Source organism: Seriola aureovittata, chromosome 4 (genome assembly GCF_021018895.1).
Source record: "Seriola aureovittata isolate HTS-2021-v1 ecotype China chromosome 4, ASM2101889v1, whole genome shotgun sequence".
Lineage (NCBI taxonomy): Eukaryota > Metazoa > Chordata > Actinopteri > Carangiformes > Carangidae > Seriola > Seriola aureovittata.
The window spans coordinates 27,606,972-27,630,328 of NC_079367.1; the positions used below are offsets into that span (position 1 = coordinate 27,606,972).

The 23,357-nt window shown below is 41.7% G+C and overlaps 2 protein-coding genes across 5 annotated transcripts in view; both read left to right on the plus strand.

Moving 5' to 3' along the window:
- The window catches only part of slc8a2b (solute carrier family 8 member 2b), a 162,625-nt gene extending 149,339 nt beyond the window's left edge, over nucleotides 1–13,286 (plus strand). For both annotated transcript variants that reach the window (XM_056373471.1, XM_056373472.1), the window contains 4 exons: nucleotides 2,173–2,297; nucleotides 5,009–5,108; nucleotides 6,385–6,660; nucleotides 7,894–13,286. In XM_056373471.1, coding sequence (XP_056229446.1) covers nucleotides 2,173–2,297; nucleotides 5,009–5,108; nucleotides 6,385–6,660; nucleotides 7,894–8,270 — 878 coding nt within the window. In that variant the 3' untranslated portion in view covers nucleotides 8,271–13,286. The remainder of the gene's footprint in view (nucleotides 1–2,172; nucleotides 2,298–5,008; nucleotides 5,109–6,384; nucleotides 6,661–7,893) is intronic.
- Nucleotides 13,287–15,391: 2,105 nt separating this feature from the next.
- On the plus strand, nucleotides 15,392–23,049 carry srsf7a (serine and arginine rich splicing factor 7a). 3 transcript variants are annotated; one of them, XR_008827358.1, is made up of 9 exons: nucleotides 15,392–15,617; nucleotides 16,692–16,922; nucleotides 17,267–17,440; nucleotides 17,580–17,666; nucleotides 18,608–18,649; nucleotides 18,969–19,013; nucleotides 19,749–19,847; nucleotides 20,805–21,367; nucleotides 22,123–23,049. XR_008827358.1 is itself a non-coding variant. In XM_056374525.1 (8 exons), exons 2-8 carry the CDS (start codon nucleotides 16,702–16,704, stop codon nucleotides 22,172–22,174), a joined length of 720 nt encoding a protein of 239 aa, XP_056230500.1. In that variant the 5' UTR covers nucleotides 15,395–15,617; nucleotides 16,692–16,701; the 3' UTR covers nucleotides 22,175–23,049. The 3 variants fall into 3 exon arrangements, 1 of the variants encoding a protein (XP_056230500.1); XR_008827359.1 differs by having other exon boundaries at nucleotides 15,401–15,477; XM_056374525.1 differs by lacking the exon at nucleotides 20,805–21,367 and having other exon boundaries at nucleotides 15,395–15,617.
- The last annotated feature ends 308 nt before the right edge of the window (nucleotides 23,050–23,357 follow it).

Here is a 23,357-nt window from a genome sequence, read left to right on the forward strand (position 1 = left end):
AGGAAGTACTGTGTAGTAAAGAAGCAGATTTATTGATTTTCCACTGTGTGCACAAGGCACGTGGTTTTTCTTTGACAACTTCACACACACTTTCCAAAATTCAAAATACCCCCTGCTGCCACTCGGAGCCGATTGGAGGCAGCTGAAGCAGAATTCAGAGGCTAAAAGAAAAGTGTTGTGAGAGCGGGAAGCCCTGCAGCGCTGATGACACATAATGATGCTCATTGTCCCGAAGGCTCTCTGTTACCCGTCTGTCGCAGCAGGAGAGCCGATCTGTGTTGAGTCTGTTCTCTGGTGATGGTACTGCTCAGAGGAAGGACCTCAAAGCGGAGCGAAACCATATTTGAGCGTGTGTGGTCATGTGTGTATTCATGCATCTGTGCACGTATCTGAGAATGTGTTTATGACAGCCTGAAATAATGTCAATGAATACTGCAGGGATGTTTGCCATATGCTGCTTTACTCCTACAGTCTCTTCCTAATTAGACATGAGCTGCCTTTGAGGAGAGGGGAGGGCTATAATCTCTGACTGCTCTTCATTCACTCACTCACAAACACACGCGCACACACACACACACACTCGCATACACACACTGCCTCCATACCTCCTGAGCAGAATGGACGAATGAGAAAATGCCACTTACAGCAGACACGAACACACACTCAGCCTAGAAGCCTTAAAGTATTCCCAAAGCTCTTTGTGGACCACAGCAGTGTCACATCCTCTCTCTTTGGTAGAGAGACACTCTTGTTTGTAAGATGATCCCTGATTGGTTGAATTTCTCAGTTATTTCTGAAAGATGAACTCCGGTTGGTGGAGCTGCTGTTGCTACTCTGTTGGCAGCTGATCAATAACACAAACCGGGCCGTGTTGTTTGGAAGCAGACGAAGAAAGACTCTCAAGTGAATCGATGTTATCAAGAGGCACAAGGTTAAGCTTTTTAGCTTCATCGCATCCGTATCTTTCCAACCAGGTGAATAGACCTCAATTCCAGTACGGCAAAATCTTTATCACAAGTTGAGTTTGTTGTTTTTGCCTTAATTGGATTGCAGTTAGAAACACTTCATTAAACAGCGACAGCACAAAATTAATCAACAGCAATTATGATAATAGTAGTTTAAGTAATTTATTAAGCAGAAATGAAAAACATTCCCTGGTTCCCCTCTGGCTCTTCAAACAACAGTATTTGCTCTACTCTGTAAAGTAATATATCTTTGGGTTTAAGACTGTTGGCTGGACGTTAGGAGTTATATGAAGATGTTATCTTGGACTCTGAGCTGAAACAGTTTCATAATTGAATTGCCGTATTGACTAAATAAATTAATAAAAGTAAGATAAAGTGTAAAGGTGCCTTTACACTGTGTTTTTTTTCTGGCTGTTCCAGACAAAAGTGGTGAATTGTTTGGTTGTCAGTCGACATTTAGGACCAAAACCTCTTAATTGAACTGCTGCTGTGACGCACGTTTACAAAGCAATATCACAGCAGCAGAATATCACATAAGATCACATTTTTTTAGTTTTCTCTGAAGCACTGTGATTCATCAGGCCTTCATCACACTATGTGATGAAAGGGCTTTAAAATGTATATCGTACAGTCTGACACGGACTGAAGATTGTACCAGACCCTATTTATGTGTCATATAATTTGGTCTAAAAGAATATTTTCAGTTTTATTCTCAACTTCAATGAAGAAGAAAACCAACCAAATGTTGGTGTTAACATTTTGGAAGAAACTATCTGCACCTGCTCTTTTCGTTGTTCTCTGTAAATCCTCCTCTCTAATCTTTCTGTGTCGCTGTGCTGTTGCTACCTCTCTCACTCTCTCTCACACACACACACACACAGATATTGTCCATCTGTCATCTTCTCATGTCCTTCACCCACGCTGTGTAAGAACATGCACACACACACACACACACACACACACGCAGTCACGCTCATGCTCACGTACAGATTCAAATACATATTTCAGACTCAAGTGATGTAGTGCAGCTCTAAATAAAATGCTGACTCACATCTATTATTGATGGAGGTAGAACTTGGAAATCTCTGTGACATTTTAGTTTCAACTCACACTCACTGATAGCGTCCTTCTCGTTTCCTTCACATCACCTCTCCCTCTCTTCCTCTCTCCCTCTCTCCCTCTTTCCCTCCCTTTTTTCCACCCACAGAGGGGGTGGAGGGGCAGATGAGTGCTGAGGAGGAAGAGGCCCGGAGGATAGCTGAGATGGGGAAGCCCATCCTGGGAGAGCACAGCCGTCTGGAGGTGGTCATCGAGGAGTCATATGAGTTCAAGGTGCACCATCATTTATTTATTTTCCTCACCTTGTTTCCTCTGGAAGAAGTGCCACTGACAATTATTTTCAGCAATGGTCCTTGTTTTTGTTTGTTAATGTTCTCAAATCAAAAATAAATATTGATGGTAGCCCGCAGCAACCTTATAAGTTATTAACAAATCATTATATTCTTATTGAAAATATAGAACGGCTAACAAAGTTCCAAAAGAGTGGTGTATAAAAGGTTAATTGAAAAATAAAATTGATTTTGATTCATTATTTCTTAACACATACAGTATGTACTCCCAGTCCTGCCCAAGTAATATTTGAGCTATATGTCTCTCTGTGCAGGAGTAGACAGTGTTTGAGGACTGATTTTGTGAATATGAAGGACTGAACTCTGCTCTTCTGGTTGTTACATAATCCACCTTGACCCTCTTTCTCACACTCATGAGCCCGGGTCCTAACCCTCTCAACGAGCAGCTCTGAAATGGGTTTGAATTATTGAAGATGTATGAGTCGCAGCTCGCTGGAGGCGTGCAGGATTCAAACTCTTGTGACATGCACAGAGTGCTGCTACGTCTGCCCTCTAGGCTTCCACTGCCTTCCCCTGTGCAAAGAGCTACATTGGAGGAATTAGAATTTGAGTAATCCAAATATTTGAAATGTGTGAGCTCAGGTGTATTTTAAGCAAATAAAGGCAGACATTAGCACATGAGCCAATACCCACTGCAGGTCCCTCCAAGCAATGAAATGAGTTAAGTTTATTGGCACAGCAATAAGCCTCCAATCACAAAAGGTTCAACACAGAGAAGCATGTTTTATTGCTAATCATTAAATAAATGGATTTTTAAATAAGGAAATGTTCCAGCCCTGTCAAGAGTAGTGGATTTCTTCATACACTGTTTTACCGGAGGCACTGAGCGAAGTACCACAATTTTATAACTGTCTGTGTGGAATGCACAAAATAAATGATTTAAAGGTCCAATATTGTATAAGGTATCTGTCCATGTGTTGTTTGATTATAAAGCAGGTTTAGGTTCTATATTAATACTGTGAAAGTATCAAAGCGCTCATTCGACATAGAAAGTATTCAGAAACCGTCAGGACTTCAGTAACTTTGTGACGTCACAACTAAGCAGTCACCGCTCTCAGACATGCCCCAAGCCCCGCCCACCTGGACCCACCATCCAACCTTGCAGGATTTGGTTTCACTGAGTGTTTACCTGAAATCTGCTATATTGTTATTGGATCACTCAGAAAACAGTCCAATCAGAAGAGAGACTCAGAGCCTGTTGTTACCAGAGCTCCAGAGAGAAGCCTGAGAGAGGAGATGTAAAACTTCATTGAGATGATTTTTGGTTCTTAAAACCACAAATATATCTTCTTATGGATCAACACTTCAAATAAAACACAGGAGAAGAGGAAAATATGGAGCTTTAAATATCAATAAATACTATAATTCCTTTCTTCATCAGCATCATGTATGTAAGCGAAGCAGTGTGTGTTTCACAGGTTTCAATGGACCAGAAATCACTCAAACATTCTTGGTTATCAGTTAGTCACTGGCTTCAGTTCTACACTTTGTCTTAATAAGAATCAAAGGAAAAACTCAAGTCAACAGAGGAAGCAAACAAATCAAACATCCTCCTCACTTTCACATGTTAAAAAGCAACAGCAGCAGAGACTGTGTGAGCAGTCATCACAGAGGGGCAGAGAGTACAAAGGGAATGAGCACGAAACAAACAACATCAACATCAACAAAACAGACGAATTCATCACTCCAAACACGGTCCACTCAAATGCAATATCCTCACCCTCTATGTGATTTCTAAGTCAGCTGACCCCCTGTGGAAATATAATTTGCCTTGTCTCTTATTATTTGTGGGTAGTGAGAATAAACTTAGTGAATAATGCAGTTCATTTGTTAGTTTGTAATTAAACTTACTGAGGTGTGTTTCTCTAAAAAGGAAAAAAATCTCAGCTCCAAACAAACAGCATTAGGTTTCTCCTTAAGTCGTGACACAGTTAGTGCAGCTGTAGACAAAGTCTGCATATTTGTTCATACTGTATATACATGTTTTTATTATTGATGTATAGACACTATTGCTTTTACTCTGAAGCAGCTGAGAGGTTTAGTTTACTCAGTTTATAACAAACACCACTCTGATACAAACAGAGGTTTATTGCTCTGAGCTGGTGGCAGACGTCTCAGAGGATGGGAAATCAAATCCTCTGCAAACGAAACTGAAAATCAGCACAGCATGTAACACATGGTGAGGAGAATATGTTTGGATTACATTTCTGTTGTGGTACTGTTCGCTGCCTGTAGCCTTCATATTCCATAACCCCATGTTCCAAACGTTTACTTTTAAAAGCAGCAGTCACAATCAAAGCAGCATTTGACTATCCTGTACCCCATACTTCCTGGTAAACACCCGCACTTTCTGTAAAAAAATTGTTTCCTCCAAGCCATACAGATGCTCTTTTCCAACCCTGTGGCCCCGCCTCCTCGACTTTGTACAGAGTTCAGTCTGATTGAACTTGAACCTGTGAAGTCGAGAGGCTCTCCACTGTCAAGGCAGTTTGAGAGAGGGGGTAGGACAGACCTGTCATTCAGGAAAATATTGTTTGTTTATATTCTAGTTTAGTCTGACTTCACCGTCACCCTGTCACCTGAGCTCGGCTGCAACTGGTTGCTAATGAAGTGTGTTGTGGTTCTGATTGGCAGAGCACCGTTGACAAGCTCATTAAGAAGACCAACCTGGCGCTGGTGATCGGCACACACTCCTGGAGGGAACAGTTTGTTGAGGCGGTCACTGTCAGCGCAGGTGAGCGTGTGTATGAGTGTAAATAGACATATTACCGGAGGGAGCAAACACCTGCCACGAAGTCTAAACAACTGCTGTGAGCTTGATGAATATTCACAATTCACTGTTTTTAAAGACTCATTAACTGATTACCGTTTGTTATTAATAACTCCATATGTGAAAGCGTCCTGGTTCTGTAAACCAGGGTCTCCAAGTTCCCCATTACTGTTGTTTTGTAATTAGGGGCCTGGCCTTGCAGTCTTTACTGATAATGAATACAATCAGCCTGTTAATGAACTTACATCTGTACTCCTTAAAAAATAACCCAATCAGTCTGTGTTGTGACACTAGGTCTTATTTTCAGATGTTGTCCATCTTGTTTAACATGGGTGATTTTGGGCTGTTCCCAGACTAAATTGACGGTTGTGAGAGAAATCTTTGGTCGTCAGATGAGCTTAGCTTGCTATAAGTCCAGCAACAGCCGAGTGAGAATTTTGCTACATTTTCAAATCATGAAAGCAGATGGCATCGATTTCTCTGCTCTGCTGTTCAGTTTACATCCAATTCAGCAGGATTTCATTCCACCATATTGTACAGTCTGACACAGGCTGCAGCCAAGATAATTGGTTAAATAAAATGAAATAAAAAGGTTTTTAATAATTGTTAAATCATTCTCACAGTGTGACACAGTTAACTTGCAAGATTGTTGTTATTGCAATGTATCAGTTCTACTCATTTATACAGATGTTGTTTAGCATTCAATACAATTGCCCACCTAAACCAGGACTGAACCTACCAGTGTTTTTATCTCTTGGTAGTACACACAGAAAGTCAACTCTCTCAATTAAAATACTAAATATTAGTTTTAAAACAGCAGTCTTATTAGACTGCAAAGTTGAAACACATGAAGACAGATGCGGATGGCTGTCACAATGAATCTGTGCTCTTATCCAACCATGAGTGGCTGGTGGGAGAGGGATTTGTGATTCAAGGCCACCATCTAGTGGAAGGAACGGTTCACTACAGACAGTAATGTCTCCACCTTCAACAGCTTGGACTTAAAAGTCTGTACATTAAATCTCTATATGCTGGAACCCCCTGAAAATGCTGATGCATTTTAACATCACTGTGTTCTTATAATATCATGAGCATGAAACCTGTTGATCTTGCATCAGCCTTGTCCATGTGCACTGTGAAGTTTCTGTCCATGTCTAAATGTTTAACTTGTTGAAAATGTTCCAACTCTGATCTTCTCCATGATTTTGTCTCATGTTCCTCCTGTTTCCCTCTCCGTCAGGTGACGGCGATGACGGTGAGGAAGGACGTGAGGAGCGTCTTCCATCTTGTTACGACTATGTCATGCATTTCCTCACTGTCTTCTGGAAGGTTCTGTTCGCCTGCGTCCCGCCCACAGAGTACTGGAACGGCTGGGCCTGTTTCTGCGTCTCCATCAGTGTCATCGGCCTCCTCACCGCCGTCATCGGCGATTTGGCGTCACACTTCGGCTGCACCGTGGGTCTGCGGGACACAGTGACTGCAGTGGTGTTTGTGGCATTGGGAACTTCTATTCCAGGTGAGTGAAAGTCCTCTTTTAGTGTGTGGGAGCAGGGAAGTATAGAGGGAAACACAGGTGAGACCAGACCACGTGACATGAGCAGAACTTTTGTGTCATGATCATGCATCATGAATCCAACTTTTAAAAGGTCCCATATTTGACAGTTTTCTGTGTTTTATTTTGAAGTTGAACTTTTCTGAATGATCTTATTAATCTATATAAATAGATTTCAGGTAAACACTCTAACGAGAAACTAAATCCTGCAAGTTTGGGTGGTGGGTACACGCGGGCAGGGCTAGGGGCATGGCAGAGGGCGGTGACTGCTTTGTTGTGACATCACAGAGTTACAAACGTCCTGACAGCTGGTTTTAAGTCTCAGTTTCTGAATACAGGCTGTGTGCATTTCTCTGCTTTGATACTTTCACAGTATTAATATAAAAACTAGACCTGCTTTATAATCAAACAACACATCACATCACAGAAGTCACATTGCAACAACATGCTTGTCAAGAAATTCGCAATCCATTCAATGAGATTTAAGGCTCCATTTACATGAGAAAGAAATTTCACTGGGTGTGAGTCTGGTGTCCTCAAAACTGAAATGCATCTGCCCTCCCACTTGCCTCAGTATCTGTGGTTTTATCAAGCACAGAACAGGTGGCCTCAGATCAATCCGATAAGACGATCTGGCACAGAAGAGGAAAAAAAACCCACCACATATATAGACTGAATGATAACGATACACAGGTGTATCACATTAGGGGAAGGGAGGCAATCAACAGGAGGGAAGGAAGCTAGACACTACAAGGAAGAACACACACCAAAATAAAACAGGAAGTAGACAAGACACAAACGCAAAACCTACCAAAATATATTACAAAACTACCCGGGCCCTGACAGGTTTAACCAGTTTCTCAACGCTTTTCATTGGCAAAGACGTGAGAACCACCGGTCAACAGAATGTCAGTGTGACATCTCCTCTACTTTTCCACTGTGTTAAACATTGGCCCAAGAAAGCAGCAGATAGTACCAGCTGTTTATTGAGTGGATTCTTCCAATTGATATTTTCCACATCTGCATGACTGCAAACATCCACAAAGGTTTACATGACATAAATTGTCTGTGAATGTCTACATGCAGCCCAAAACTTATACCCACCCCTAACAGTGCAGTTACTTCTCTTTGTATGTGCACTTGTGTGTTAATGTGTATATGCATGATTTACTCTTCCCACCTCTTTCTCTCACCCAGACACCTTCGCTAGCAAAGTGGCCGCCATGCAGGACCAGCACGCCGATGCGTCTGTCGGAAACGTCACTGGTAGCAACGCTGTCAACGTGTTCTTGGGGATCGGCGTGGCCTGGTCAGTGGCCGCAGTCTACTGGAAAATCAAGGGGAAGGAGTTCAAGGTGGACCCGGGGTCGCTGGCCTTCTCTGTCACGCTCTTTACCATCTTCGCTTTCATCTGCATGGCTGTGCTCCTGTTCAGACGCCGGCCCTCCATTGGCGGAGAGCTCGGTGGCCCAAGGGTGCCCCGCCTCCTGACCAGCCTGCTGTTCCTGGGCCTGTGGTTCCTCTACATCCTTTTCTCCAGCCTGGAGGCCTACTGCCACATAAACGGCTTTTAAAAACGGAGATGGAGAAAGTTCTGGAAGAATATTGCACAACAACACACACATATACTTTAACACTCAGTCCATACAGCTCACAGTTCGACATGAAACAAGTGTATGATTCATCTGTTTAATGAGGCTCACTGCAGCCTGGAGGTGTCCTGGTCTTCGATGCAGGGACACTCAAATACTCCAGATACATGTTCACACACACACACTTTATATGTACACATGTGTAAACAGATCAGATCATAAGAGACACACACACAGGCACAGTTACAGGCATGATGTAGGGCGAGAGGAAGTGTTTGTGAAGGGCGAGAAGTGAGGATACAAAAGGTTACAGAGGCAAAGTTAGAAGAGGGAAGATGGAGAGACAGAGAGAGCGACTGTGGAGTTTTCGAGGTGAAGAGAGGGTCAGCCTCTGGAGCGCTGTTTCATTCTGTGGTATAGAAGGTTTATTTTAGAGTCAGGTGGGTTTAGGTTGGATTAGAGGATGAGACCACTGATAGAGAAGAGCAGGCCTGTTAGTGTTAAGATGGAACAGAAACCTGTGCACACTGGACAACATTTCTCCTGAGTTACATCCTGCAACAAAACGTGTCCCTGCCACCTCTCCATCTTTACTGGTACAGCTGCACGTTTCCTCACGGAGGAGGTGGAGCGCTGTGTGAAAAAAGGAGTGGAATGTTTACAGCAACATTAAGTCTGTTTACTACAGGAGAGTCATATAAAGTGGTGATGCTTGTCTAATGCACAGTATAGATGAAAGCTGTTCTCCACACACGCTGTAAATAGTAAAAACCGGTGTACATATAGAGTGTAGTGTTTTCAGGAGGCAGATAGTGTTGCCACCAGTGAAAAACGTAGAGAGGGTGAAAGAAAGGATCCCCCAGAATGCAAAGCTACTTTTTTGTATAGAAAGCCAAATTACAGTGAAAAGAGAGTTTTTGAAATTCATGCACAGACTGGAACCAGGCCACAGGTCCCAAACATTAGAAACTGAAGTCTTAGCTGAACAAATAAACAAATGATGAACTGGTGAAATACAAGTTTAGAAGTGGCTGACAGTTTTTAAAGAGCCATTCCTCCCCAGCGTCTTTGTGTTCCAGTCAAATGTGTCTGTTTACCAGATGTTCTCTCCCTCTGGCGGAGGCTTGTGTGTCAAACTAAAGGATTATTTTTTTGCATGTGTAGCCGGATACGGAGCATCTTCACATAATAAGTCTCATATATATATACTATGTAAAAGGGAATGAACAGAATCCACCTGTAGATTACATGCCTGCATTTGTGTGTCTACTTGGTGAACAGAAACTATCAGCTGGTCCTTGGTGATAACTCCTTCCCGTAGAAATGTGTGTGTAGGCATGCAGGAAGTAGGAGAGGCGTTTGGTCTGAGAGGAACAAAAGGACATTTTCCTCCTCAGAAAAGATTAAATATGTAGAGTCTTTGTTTGAGGCTTTTTGCTCCATCCAGATGGACTGAGATCACTGAACAGCAGTCAGTCATCACTGTGACACTGTGGTAGTGACAGACTCAGCCATTACTGTGGCATGTATCCTGACAGACTAATCCTCTATCTTTAGTGACAGCAGCATGTCAGACAGAGAGAGACTTAACAGTGTTAGTTTAGCTCAGTGGTTCTCAAACTTTTTCCGGCATGCCCTCCTTCAGAAGCCAAAAAAAACCCCACCCCACAATTTTTGTCAATCGTTAATAATAATAGGGAAATTAATTGTGTGAAATACAGATCAGCACTGTTTTGTTTATTTCCCCAACATAAATCATATTCACTCAACTTAGTTTCACTCCATATTTTCCTCATCATCCACGCCCCCTACACCCCACATACCCACCCACCCACCCTGCAGTGGCTCTATGCCTCCCTCCCCACAGGGGGGTGTGCCCCCCAGTTTGAGAACCACTTGTTTACTTTAAAGAGTGAAGCCTCTTAAGCCAGTTAATTGCAATTAAGTAATTTAATACCTGACTAAATAGATTTTAAACATCAAGATTCACATATTGATCAGGACACAGGATCCTGCAGGATGTTAGTCTGCACCACACTGTTGCTTCAAGACAGCACCAACACAATGCCTTAAGGAAAACGCTCAAGTGAAAATCTAGTATTCAAGCTCTCAGCTGAACTAACTGTCCAGACTGCACTTTGTTTGATGGAACTAAAACATATAGTGTTGTGGGTTTTTTTTTTTTTTCTCTTTAGCTGAGAAATCGTTAGTGTGCAATATGTGAAGGGAGAGTCACTGGAGGAAAACTATGAACTGTTTGAAGGTTTGATTCATGTAAGACTGGATCTTTCTTCTCCTGTGGGAAGGGGTTGTTGTAATTTGTCCCCGTCCATCCATCTGTGTTTAGAGCACAATACGCTGTATGTAAGAACCTGCTAAAAATGACTTTCCATTCTGGTGAACATTGTTTAAAAGGACTAACTAAACTATGATGTAATGTTCTCCAGGCTTTGTTTACAGCGTGTAGGTCAGCAGCAGATAGGGCTTCATTTTGCAGACAGCTGACAGGTCCACACTGTCAAACCTAGGTTTAAATCAAAGACAGTTTCTATAGTCATAATACCACAGCGTAGACTGTTTTCCGTGGGAAACACATTACAGAACGCTGCCCCTCATGACATGTATGTGTTGCTCAGTATTGCATGGCAGAGTTGGAACATACAGTAAAATGTTCACAAGCTACTGAAACTACTGGCTGCTAAATAGATAGGATGCACAACAGAGAGGTACAAAACGAAGAGAGGTGCAAATGAAAAAGTAAATATCACAGCAAACGTAGCGAGCAGTGTGCAACATGATGGTGTGATATGAATTATTAGCTTAGACACAAAGCATCAACAGCCCAGCGTCCTTTTGTACACGTCGAGACATCCCAGTCAACATTATAATTACTGTAAGATTTACTGCCTAATATCAGTCACCTTAATATATTCCTGTGAGAACGTTGTGCTTCGTGCTGCAGGTGCATTACAAACATTTCACCCACAAATAATAAGTGCTATACAAGTGGAAATTGTTATTACTCTTATTATATACAATAATATTGGAAAGATTCAATTCATTTACCCTTAACTAACTATACTTTGTAAACTTTCTAAAACCAATTTTGTATCTTTTCCTTACAGATATATCCGAGGTAGATTTTTTTGTACTTCTAAACAATGTTTAGAGTAGTATCAGTATACAGAGTTGGTAGTGTAGATTAAATCGTTACTGAATTTAGTGGATTAGATTTTGATATATTTTCCACAGAGGAAGCTCCCCTTTGAACTGCTCAAACAGTGTAGTGTATCATAACCGAGCGTAATCTCATCTCATTTAGTCAAATACTTTATCTGCTGACTCGTTCGTGTCTGTGTTACTTATGTATATTTATTCTCATGAGATTATTTAGATATTTATTTATTTACAAGAGGATTATTTATCTATGGATAAGCTGTGCCACAGGTCCTTGAGGTGAACAGTTTGGAGTTTAGTTCAAGGAGCGTGGTTTCAACGTGCAATACAGGATAAAATTCATACGCATCTTATTTCGTGAGTGGGTTTTTGACGAGAGGTCAGTTGACATGTTTATCTGCTGCAGTGTTTGTTGTTACCCTCCGCCAACGTACATTTCTTCATCCAGTCCTCCTGAAGAGGGAGTTTTGACTGTAGGTAGCATGTTTACATGAAGAAACAGTGTGGAACATTGTAAGTATGATTGTCAGTCTCGGCTCGTTTTGAGCTGAACAGGGACATTTTGTAGATATTAATGGTGGCTTTGAGGCAGGTCAGTGGTGTGTGAGGTTTTGACAGTAACTTAACTGAAGTTCACTCACTAAACCGCCAGCTGGGACCAAGATTACACAACACATACACATACACACATATACACACACACACACACACACACACACACACGCACACACAGGTCTGATGAAGTAATCTGTGACTGGGTGAAAAATGATCAGCACCACCGGGTACAGAATGGATCAGCTCTTGTGTCCGGTGCTCCCAGCTTTGTCCCAGCAGAAGTGACCCAGATGTGGCTCAGCGCCCAAGAACAGAACTGTGTACAATGTCCGGACAATGTTCCTTGTTTCCATGAACTTCTGTACTAACTGTCCGGCTTCGGCCTTTGCTGTTCTGTAGCTAGATGTGATGCCTCCCCGATCCAGACTCTCCTCCTCACCCCTCCCTCCCCGGTGTGTGTCTGTGTTTGCCTCCCTCCGTGCTCCTCTGCAGATGCATGATGAATCCCTGTGTATGTGTGTTAGCAGCATGGTCTACTGTGATGGACGCCTATAGGCATATTTTATCAGGTTGATTCCCCCGCAATCCCAAAAACACCAGAGACATTCTGTGAAGTGAAATGAGCAAATGGCACACACAGAAAACAACCACAACTCCATACAGACGTACTGATCAGAAACACACACAGTCACACACAGACAGCATTTATGGATTCAGAGTCTCCTGTGTGTTAGTTTTGTTACCTTCAGAAGCTGTGAAAAGAGAGCCCGCGCTGCGCTCTGTTGTGTCAAGGCTACGTCTGCAACGAGCAACACCCCAGGTCATCTTTTTGTTTGTTGGTGTACGATATTTCTGTGTCTGTGTTAGTGTCCCCCTCTTCTTCCTCCCCCTCCCCCTCCCCCTCCTCTTCTTCTTCTCCCATTCGCTCCCTCCCAGGTCTTGCTCTTCATTGTGTTTCTCTGTGAAGTTTTTTCCTGTGATGATGAAAATTTCTCTCTGCCTGAACCTTTGTAGGGAAATAATGACTGAGTTACTACAATATCATGTGATAGGCATATACATTTATTCAATACTGTAATAAATTATTAACTGAAGATGATATAAAAGTTTTTTTATGAAATGCAGAAAAAAAAAATCTTAGAAAAAAAAAGACAATTTGTTTTTGAGAACATGGCATGAGGTGTAATGTGTTACTGAAAGAAAATGAAGGTCTTTAATCAAGTGAAGTTGACCTTGTTTGAATATAGTTTATTTATTTTCAAGGCGTGACGTGTCTGAGTCATTATTTTTGCAGTGAATGAGACAACAACCCTCCTCGTATACAGGGTCTGCACCACACAGGGCATTTGTGACATGTAGGTTAACCATAACTCTAAAGTTGTGTTCAAAATGACTATGATGATTTCAGTCTAAATGAGCACAGTGCAGGAAAAAAAAATGAATAGAAACATCATAAATAAAATAAACATAGCATTGGACTGAAAACAAATATCAGAGCATTTTTGTCACTGGGCTCTTTGATTTTCAACCAGAAATATTAAAAACAGTCACTTAAGGCAGAGGCTTTGTAGGGCCCCCTGACCCAGTCAGTAATACATCAGGACCTAGATCAGGATGTAGTTATAAACTACACCTCGATACCTTGTGTGCTTTTTGTCAAAGATGTGATGAGATTTTAATTCACCTGCTTTACCCACACTAAAATCTTTGTGACTGACATAATGAACTTTATTCATAGGAGAAAAACAACAGAACAGATGAGAGATATGCTGTTTGTGGCAGGAATGGACGATGTTAAAATACAGTGATATGTTATACAAATATACACATTTTATACAAGTCGAGAATGAGGCAGCCAGTCTGGTTTTGGATCAGCCTAAAAGGACACATGTCACTCTTCAACCTACACTGGCTACTCATGGCTGCCCAAATCAAATCCAAGTCACTATTGCTGCCTTCAGAGTGACTTCTAGGTCTGCACCATCTATTTGAACTCAGTCATTCAGCCTCATGCTCCTTCTCAGCCACTGTGTTCCTCCAAGGAATGTGGTCTGTCATCACCAACCCTGCTCACAAGACAGTCTCAGTCCAGACTGTTCTAGTCTGTGGTTCCCTGATGGTAGAACAAGCTATGGAAAGCTGCCAGAGCGTCCCTCTCTATATTCAAGAATCTCTTGAAGACTACTCTAAGAGCGCCTACTCTCACTCTACACCTTTAACACCCTAACATGCCTAACTTGCGCTTATTGAGTCTCTCCAGAGCCTCTTTTTTGTAGTTTGAATAAAACAGGTATGATGCAAAAATGCTGTGTGTCTTTAATACACATTAAATTAAGTCCTGGTTGTTTCTCTTTACAGTAATGTAAACAATGCATGACAAAGGTTAATATAATTCAGTCCCAACCGCCCCAACCCTCATCCACTCACAGCAGCCTCACATGTTGTCTTTGTACTGATTCTGGTATAAAATGGTTTCAACAGTTGCAGCTGTAGGTGCTTCATGTCAGATGAAGAATTGACTCTATAAATTGAGAAAATGTAAAATGAAGGAAAATCTGTGTGAAATCACTGTCTGTGTAACTAAACAGTCGATTCCACTTAATATCTAAAGTTTATTAAACATTATTGAAGTTCAGTCCACTTCGCTCAATTAGTCTTACTTTTTCAAATCTCATAGCACAACGTTGAATGAGCTGTTTAACATTTTTAAGGCAGCAGATGAACTTATGTTGCTAATTTGAACAAACTTAAAATGATTTACATGAAACTGTCTCTCATATAAGCAAAACCCTCAAGCACCAGAGTAAAACTTTGTTTACTGTATACTTCTGTTTACTTCAGTACTTACTTTTACTCAATTACTTTATTATCAATAAAGTTGGTGTTGATGGCTTTTTAGGAATGCATTATGTGGTGCAGGGATTCACATTATTTGATAACAAATGCTAGACTGATAAAGATAATCCGTATGAATTTATTCTCACTGAAGAATGTGACGTTGGCATTTCTAGCTGTGACCGCTGAAAATTAATCAATTTTACATATATTTACTGTAAATTTTGATCGTTTGTATCGGTTTTTTCGGGGTTTTTTTTTATGGGCCAATTTAAATATGCCTAATACATAAAACACGTTGATTATATCTAACACAGAGCACAAGTTGCAGGGATACTTAACAATATACAGTTGTTAGAAAATAATTATTAAAAACAAATAGAAATAAAAATACATAATAATTTACTGAGTTTTGACGGTGTAAAAATAAACAACTACAAAAAAACAAAACAACAAAAACAGTGATGTCCGTCTGGTGGTCGCTTGATTTCGAAGGATTGACCGGAAATGTCTTTGTGCGCAGATGCGGACGTCACGTGGACAAGGTACAGGGTTGCCTTACGTTGGTCGTTGCTAACCCGGTCACCTGCAGGATAGACCTGTGGAAGAGCCGTTAGAGCTCGTAAGTGGCTGGTTAGCGAGTTTATACTAGAAAAAAAACATTTCATAGGCTAGATACCATCTCGAACTTCAGTTCGAGTTGGTCAAACTTTCATTTACACTGGGAGCAGATTCAGAAACCAACGGAACGGCGGAAGGAAGGTAACGTTAGCTAACGCGTGCCGCCGCCATTGTTTATGAGCAGGCTGAGAGTGAGGCCTTAAACTAAGTCATGGATTTAACCACTTATATGCTCAGACATCAAATGTGTGTGCGTGTTTGATTTTAATTATTATCTAAGAAAATATCTGCCATTATGAAATGGAGTGTTGGCGAGCTAGAAATGTGTCCATGATTCTAAACGCTCATACGATTCGTATCATACATTTAAGCGGGCCTGTGCGCAATAATGTCCTCACATGGTATTACATACGATGGCTCTATATCTATTCGTCATAAACCACGGTTATTCAGAAAAATTTTATCGATTGCGTTTGTGAACGAAGGTGACGCGGCGAATTTGTGGCATAGCAAACAGCAGCTGTTGTCGGTGTAAAGAGATCTGGGGAGGCAGGGTTTGGCGCGTTAACAAGCTGCAGGAACCATGTGGAGCTGCCGCACCTGCTGAGCCACCAAACGAGATGTGTTTAAACCCTTCTCACACCGGGGTCCTCAAGGGATCTCTACCAGCTCCACAGATCATGTTGTATTGAAGACAGTGAGCTCAGCTCCTCACAGGGATCAATAAACTCTTCTTAACCAGCAGCTATAGTTGTATGTGTTTGGATGATAGCTGGCCCAGAAACCTTAATATCCATCTTCCGATGATATATGGACAAGGAAGGGGGACCCTTTTCTCCTGTAAGAGGTTGAAATCAGCAGATATTAAGTGTTTCAGTTATTGAAATTGTTGACATGTCACATATGTGGTTAACAGTGAATCTAATAACTGATTGATCTGCAGGTTATTTTCTTAAATAGTAATTTCATCATTTACTCAATAAAATGTCAGAAAATGGAGAAGAATGTCTGTTATAGTTTTCCAGCGCTTAAAGATGACATTTTTACATTCATTGTTTTATATGTCCAAATACCAAAGATTTTCTGTTTTGCTTGAAAGATGACTGAAACCATTATGTCAAAAAAGTTGCAGAGTAATTTTCTGCAGTTTAATTCAGAGTAATGCACCAATTGTTTCAAATCTACTGTATGCACATTTTACCTTTCTCCCATCAGGCAAGGAGAGATGTCATACTACTCATCGCGTAGTTCATCTCGGGCCACCGACTGCAAAGTGTATGTGGGTGACCTTGGCAATGGTGCTGCCAAAGGTGAGCTCGAGCGAGCGTTCAGTTATTATGGCCCACTAAGAAGTGTCTGGGTGGCCAGAAACCCACCTGGGTTTGCCTTTGTGGAGTTTGAGGATCCCAGAGATGCCGAAGATGCTGTGAAAGGCATGGATGGAAAGTGAGTCATAACATTCTCCTGTAATATTTCAGTAGTATTTTTGTATTGACTTTTTTTATTATTATTATTTTTTTTTTTTATTATTATATATGTGTATATATAAAGCGCAGTAGTCTTGAAGTTTTACCAAAAATGACTTACTATTTTGTAATTTACAAATTTCGTCGACAAGTGTTTAGCCCTTATGTTTTGCTCTTGAGTCCTGTGTATGTTGCCTTGTAACAGAAAAAAATTGTCAAATTTTAGGGAAATTAAGATAAAAGTGTAATCCTATCTAGATTTGCGAATCCTTGTAACCTGCATGAATACCTTACTTACCTCTTACTGACCTTTGTTCTGCTTAGGGTCCTTTGTGGTTCCCGTGTTCGTGTTGAGATGTCAACAGGTCTCTCCAGAAAGGGCCGTGGGCGCCCCAGCCGACGGCAGTTTGATCCCAATGACCGGTGTTACCAGTGTGGGGACCGGGGCCACTATGCCTATGACTGCTACCGCTTCAGCAAGAGGGGCCGTCGCAGCAGGTGAAGAAATACAGTCTGTTTTGCTCGTGGCTTCCACTCAGGAAGCTCAGCATTTAATGCTTTGAGGCAAACAGTATCCCTTGTTGTACCATCAAAGGAGTAAAGGACAGAGAGGAATAATCCCATTTTTCCATTCCAGGTCTCGGTCTCGCTCCAGGTCTCGCTCCAGGTCCAGATCCCGTGGACGCCGCTATCGTTCTCGCTCCCGCAGCCGAAGCCATAGTCGGTAAGTCCGGATCAAAACACACCCACACCTTATGAAGTATTAACAGGATTGGTACTTCTTGTTGGTTGTTTATAGTGTGAGGACAGCACATGGACTAAATTAGGAAGTCTGTGATCAATAATACAAATAAAATAATGTAGGTGCCATTTAAAAACAGGATCAATGATCAAAAACACAGGGGAACTTATCTGTCTGCATTGAGTACAGTCTCTGTCCAGAGTGTTTGGCAACATGTTCTAGGGTTTGGGGAGAGCTCACATGAATTTAATGTGTTCACTGGCTTTTGGTTTTAATTTTTGGTGCTTTGAGCATGACAGACAAAAGGTGATATCAACCTCAGCAAATCACAACAAACCAGGTTCATATCTAAATTGATAAGTCACTTTGCAAATGAGCTGCTAGCTGCCATGCAGACAGGTAAAATGGATCTGTTGTGTCTCGTCCCCGAGTTGGCTCTCCTGTAAGTGTCAGAGCCTCCGTGTGAGATGCCTCGGTTGTATGTTTAAAACTTATTTTGGGGCAGTGCTCAATCTTTCATCCCAGGGCGCAGTGTTTCTGGTTTAACAGCACTGTGCTGGGTAGGTGACTGGTGTGTTTATAGAAAAACAGTGTGTTTACATCACTGTCGATCTGAGCTGATAAATACCCACGGCTACTGCAGAGTCATTTGAGCCACGAGCAAATGCCAGTTTTACCCTTTCACATTGCTGACAAAAGCCATTTGTTGGCACGTGTTAGCGAGTTTTTTGACCAGTGTAACCACGGGCTTAAGAGATTGAACTCTGGATAACAACTGGAATTGTGCTCACTGTCTTACAAGATTTTATTTACACAAGCAAACAGATTTTATATTGTATAATAAACTGTAATAAACAGTTAAGTTTTGTGGTGAGGTGTGCTGAGTATTTATCTTTTTTGTATTTTTTGTTTTACTTTCTCAGGAGCCGCCGCAGATCTCCATCCTATTCCAGACGCAGGAGCAGGTGAGAACAGAGCTTGTATAACAGTATTTAACTAAGATTTAACTGCACCCTGCCACGGGCAGTTCATTCATTTGGATACTTTAGCATTTGCGGGATATGTGAGAGATGTAACTGCTCCTCATCGGGGTTGTGTAAATCCATTTTTTTCAGAAGGAAGGATGGCTAAAGGGCAGAGCAGATTATTATTACCTCCCCCAGGGACCAATTATGTACATGTGCAGTGTGTGTAATTTGTTCAGCCTCACTCCGGTTGTTAACTCCTCCAGTGTTGCCACCGTTCCCACATCTGCAATTAAACCTCTATTTCCTCCAACATTAGGTCTGGCTCCCCAGCCCGTTCTAAGTCCAGGACTCCAGTGAGAAGGTAGGTCGTGTAAGCTGCATGTTTTCGGATCATAATTACACGGCTTGTGTCTGAAACAAACTGTTGCTGTCATTGCAAACCCTTCTGCCCAGGTCACATGATTGTAGAGTGAGACACACAAAGTAAAGATTGTTTACAAAGAGCAATAAACAACTTACTCTGTATCTTGTACCTGTTTTCTGTAAATCACATTTTTCAGTAGTGATTTTGTAAAAGGCTTTGATTATGCTTCTTTGGGCTGCATGTATGCGAACACATATGGCTGTTCCTTCATGTGTGACACGTTCATGCATGCTTTTCATATAGATTGGTGGTTTCATGTACTGTAAGCAATATCACTTTTATTAATCACAATGCAAATAAAAAATAGAAGAACTCAATGGAAAAGGATTAGAACTAGATTTTATCTACATAATTGGACTGAACAGTGAAAAGATGAGCAATGATATTAAGTGTTAAGTGCTACAAGATCATTTGAAATGTTCACACAAACTCTGACACAGAAAGTAGGGAACTTCCTGACACAGTGGTGGATCAACCTGTCAGCTTGCCTGACGGCCAGGTCAGCACTACACAATGAGATTTAGATTTGTGTACATCTGCTTCTCAGTGAGTCTCTGCAGCCATCCATGACACCCTTCTCTGCTTAGGTTTGTAAAGATGTTTACATAATCCTAGCTATATCATTCAATAGTGTTGCTTGAAAACCTTGTTTTTTGTTTTTTTTTCTTCCAGTCGCTCCCGATCTCGGTCTCGGTCCGGCTCTGCGCCCAGAGGACGCTCTGTCTCCCGATCCCGTTCACGATCTCAGTCAGCTAATCACAAGAGGAACAGGTAAACCCTCAGTCTAGATGTATTTCAGTCACTGAAACGGTTTAGGCTGTCTAATAAATTTCTAGTGCTTTGTTTTACTAAGACATTTATACGTGTTTAACACCTGAGTAGGAAGAAGGTCCAGTAATGTCTAGATGATCCATTATAGATTTTAGATACTATCCTGTGTTCCAAGTGAGGGTCAGTTATGTTTTTTCACACTAGCCAGAGCTAGGTGTTCCACCCTAGGCAGGGATTGACTGTTAAATAGACCCTCATTCCACCTGGGAGCATCATGCTGTCACCAAACGGCCGCCATATGACGATGAGATGGACGACCGCTGAGACCCCTCCACCTCCTCGGCACAGAGAGACCTGCAGCTCGTGCCATGTCTTCTGACTCTGCTGTTGGCCAGTAGTGGAGAGGGAGGGCTAGAGGACAGGGACTTGGCCCCCTGTCTGATGTAGGGAAGTAAAAGTAGATGAAAGATTAGACCTCTCTCTTGTGCTCTCTTTTCCAGTGCTCAAAGGCTCTGCACTGTTAAATCTCATTGTAGCTCTTTATCAGTCCCAGTTGATCTCGGAAAAAAGAGCACATGAAAGACAGTCTCTGCTCAGCTTGTAAACTGTTGAGACTCATAGAAGCTAAAAACCAGGGAGATACAACCATATTCTCTGTACTCCTGCTTTTCCCTGATCTCACCCATGTAGTCCTTTTCTAAATGAATTTACTGACAGAGCAAGGGAGTATTTTTTTTTTTATTGGATTGACAAGTGTTAAGTAAACATGGTCAGAGGTAGCATTTTAAATGTTTTACTTTTTTCTTAAATTTTAATTCCCTATCCTGAATTTGGCTAGATGAAGAGAACTCTCCAGAAAAATATTAGCTGAGATCAGACAAAACGACACCCTTGGTGTGACTTACGGTAAGCATCTTTGCAGCACAGTTTTGTTTATTTTTCATATTTTCTTTAAAGCGTGTGGTGGGAGCTGAGCACTGCACTGACACCACAGCTGATCCCAGGCCCAGGGTCTGCCAGCTGGCGGTGTGTACGTCCTGCGGGAGGGTGACTAAGAGCTGACCTGAGATCAGCCTTCGCCTGCATCTGGTGTTAGACAGCGAGAAAGAGGTCGACCTACCGACCAAACCCTCCCCACAGTGAATGGGCGACCGTCTGTTCAACCGACGCACACGCTCAGACGAGATCAGCCCGCGCACACATACAGTTGTTCTACTAGAGTCACCCACCCAGCCAGCCAGCCAGCCAGCCTTCAGATGTACCAGAGGGCTGACCCACACAGATCAGAGTTCGACCACTACCTTTTTTAATCCATAACCTACCTACCAGACCCCCCTACCTACCTACCAGAGTTCTTCGGCCTCTGTCTTAGCTTCTGAAAGTGAGAGAAAGAGAGCTGACGAGAGATCAGTCTTCAAGAGCCTCCCAGCGCAGTGTCTCTCCAAGTTGTAGTCATCCGTCCTTCAGTCCTTTCATCCTTCGCTTCTCTGTACTTGTTGTTTCTGCCACTGTCTCCAAAGGTAACCAAAAATCAAACCCCCTGACAAGCTCATTTTGATGATGAAAGAAAATGCACAGACTTGATGTAGTCTGGGAAACTGGTGATGACAGAGCTAAAGTTGAGCCTTTAACAAGCATGCACAGAGTACAAATGTGTGGCTGCATGTGAGAGTGCGTGGATGACTGAGTGCAAGAGAGGAAGGCAACATGAATTTTAATGGGCTGATATCTCTGAGGAGGCTTTGTCAGATATGTTTTTCTTCTTGTGCCATACATGTCACAGCATCATTACCATTTTAAGCTGCTTCTCTATTATAGTTTCTACTTTAGTACTAAAACTCAATCTGTAGTTCCTTTTCTGGTCATGGTATAGAACAGTTTCCATCTGTTTGTGCTGCCCCTCTTTCTGTGTTTGTAGTTGTTGAAGGATTAAGTCGTAAATCTCTTCTTAGAGCAGAAACTATGCTAACAACCTGTTCTAGAAGCAAGGGAGGACACTTTGTCAAGGACTCGTGTCATTTATCTGAATAGGTGTTTGTTTGTCCTGAGGGCTCAATTATGTATTTACCTTATGACCCTGGACACTTAAAAAATAATCTGTGGCTCTTGAGATGAACCTTGGTTTGACAGGTCAAAGAAGTACTCACAGTTAAATATTAGCGCCCATCCACTCTCACAAAGTTGTATTAAATTATTGAGTAATATGGGATTTTTTTCCTGATCATTCTTCCAACCTCCCTTGTGGCGAGCTAACTCTTTTCCGTTTCTGTTTCAGTCGTTCCCGTTCAGCAAGTCCAAACCGCAGCCCTACGCCAGCAGATGACTGAGTGAAGAAGACTATTAGTCCCACCCCCTTCCCCACCCACCCCCACTGTCCTTAACAGACAGACCCTCAGCCCCTGCACCATGTCTGCTTTTTACAGCCCTACAGCAGCTGATTTTTTGTACTTGTCTGTCTAGTCTCAGTCGTTAAAGTTTAATTTTCTCCCAAGGACTGTAGTCTTTTTGCAGCCTCACATTGTTTGAGCTTTAGTCAGTATAGCAGACAGACATCAATTTCCATTGGACAGGGATTATTTTAAATGTTCTTTCAGCTGCTGCCAGAGGTTATCTTTCTTCTCAGAAGCTATGTAGCAAGTGTAAGAAGCAACAGTTACATTAAGGTAACACTGAATGTTGCAGTTGACTTTTAGCAGTGGTTTGGGCAGCTCATACAGTAAACTGCAGTTGACGAAAACCCCACTGATAGTTGTTGAGGGTGAGGACATTATATCAAAAATTGATTTTATTTCCTGTGCTTAAATTTGCGAACCTGGAGATATTTTCCCCCATTGAGAATCGGCATAGATATAATTTTTTGTATTGCACTCCAGTATGACTTTTGAGTTCAAATGCTGTTTAATGTTTCCACTCATAAGACATACTTACTGGCCTGCATGCCTTTATATATGATGTCACATTCCTACTGTTTGTTGTTTCTGTGCTGCACTGCCCTTTTTACAAACCTGATCAGCTTCACTGTGTGCTGAATAGATTTTTCCCCATGTGTTGATTTCTGATTTGTTCCTGTGACTTGATTTTAAATAAATACTGTGCTCAAGTTTGATTTCTGTAAGGGCTGCTTGAACATTTTGGTTCTGTTTCTGGCTTATATGGTAAGACAGTGGCAGTTTTATTTTTGAATAAACCTCTTCAACAAATACCATTGCCTTTTTATTTCTCACTCACATAAGTTTTATTTTAGTGTTAGCTGCAGGTTTTCATTATAGATATATTTTATTAGTAGTGGTGACATTGGAGTTGTCTGTCAGTGCTCTTACTGTACTTACTGTGCAATTCTTGACAAGAGAAGTTTTGAAATACAGGACAGCATGTAACAAACTAGGATATTATATTATACAAACTGACAGCTACCAACCTAAAGGAACAAAAGTCAAAGTAATAAACATAACTCATTATGTTTGTCTTTAAACACAGCAGGCTCCAAAGTGTTATTAGACCTCACTGTGA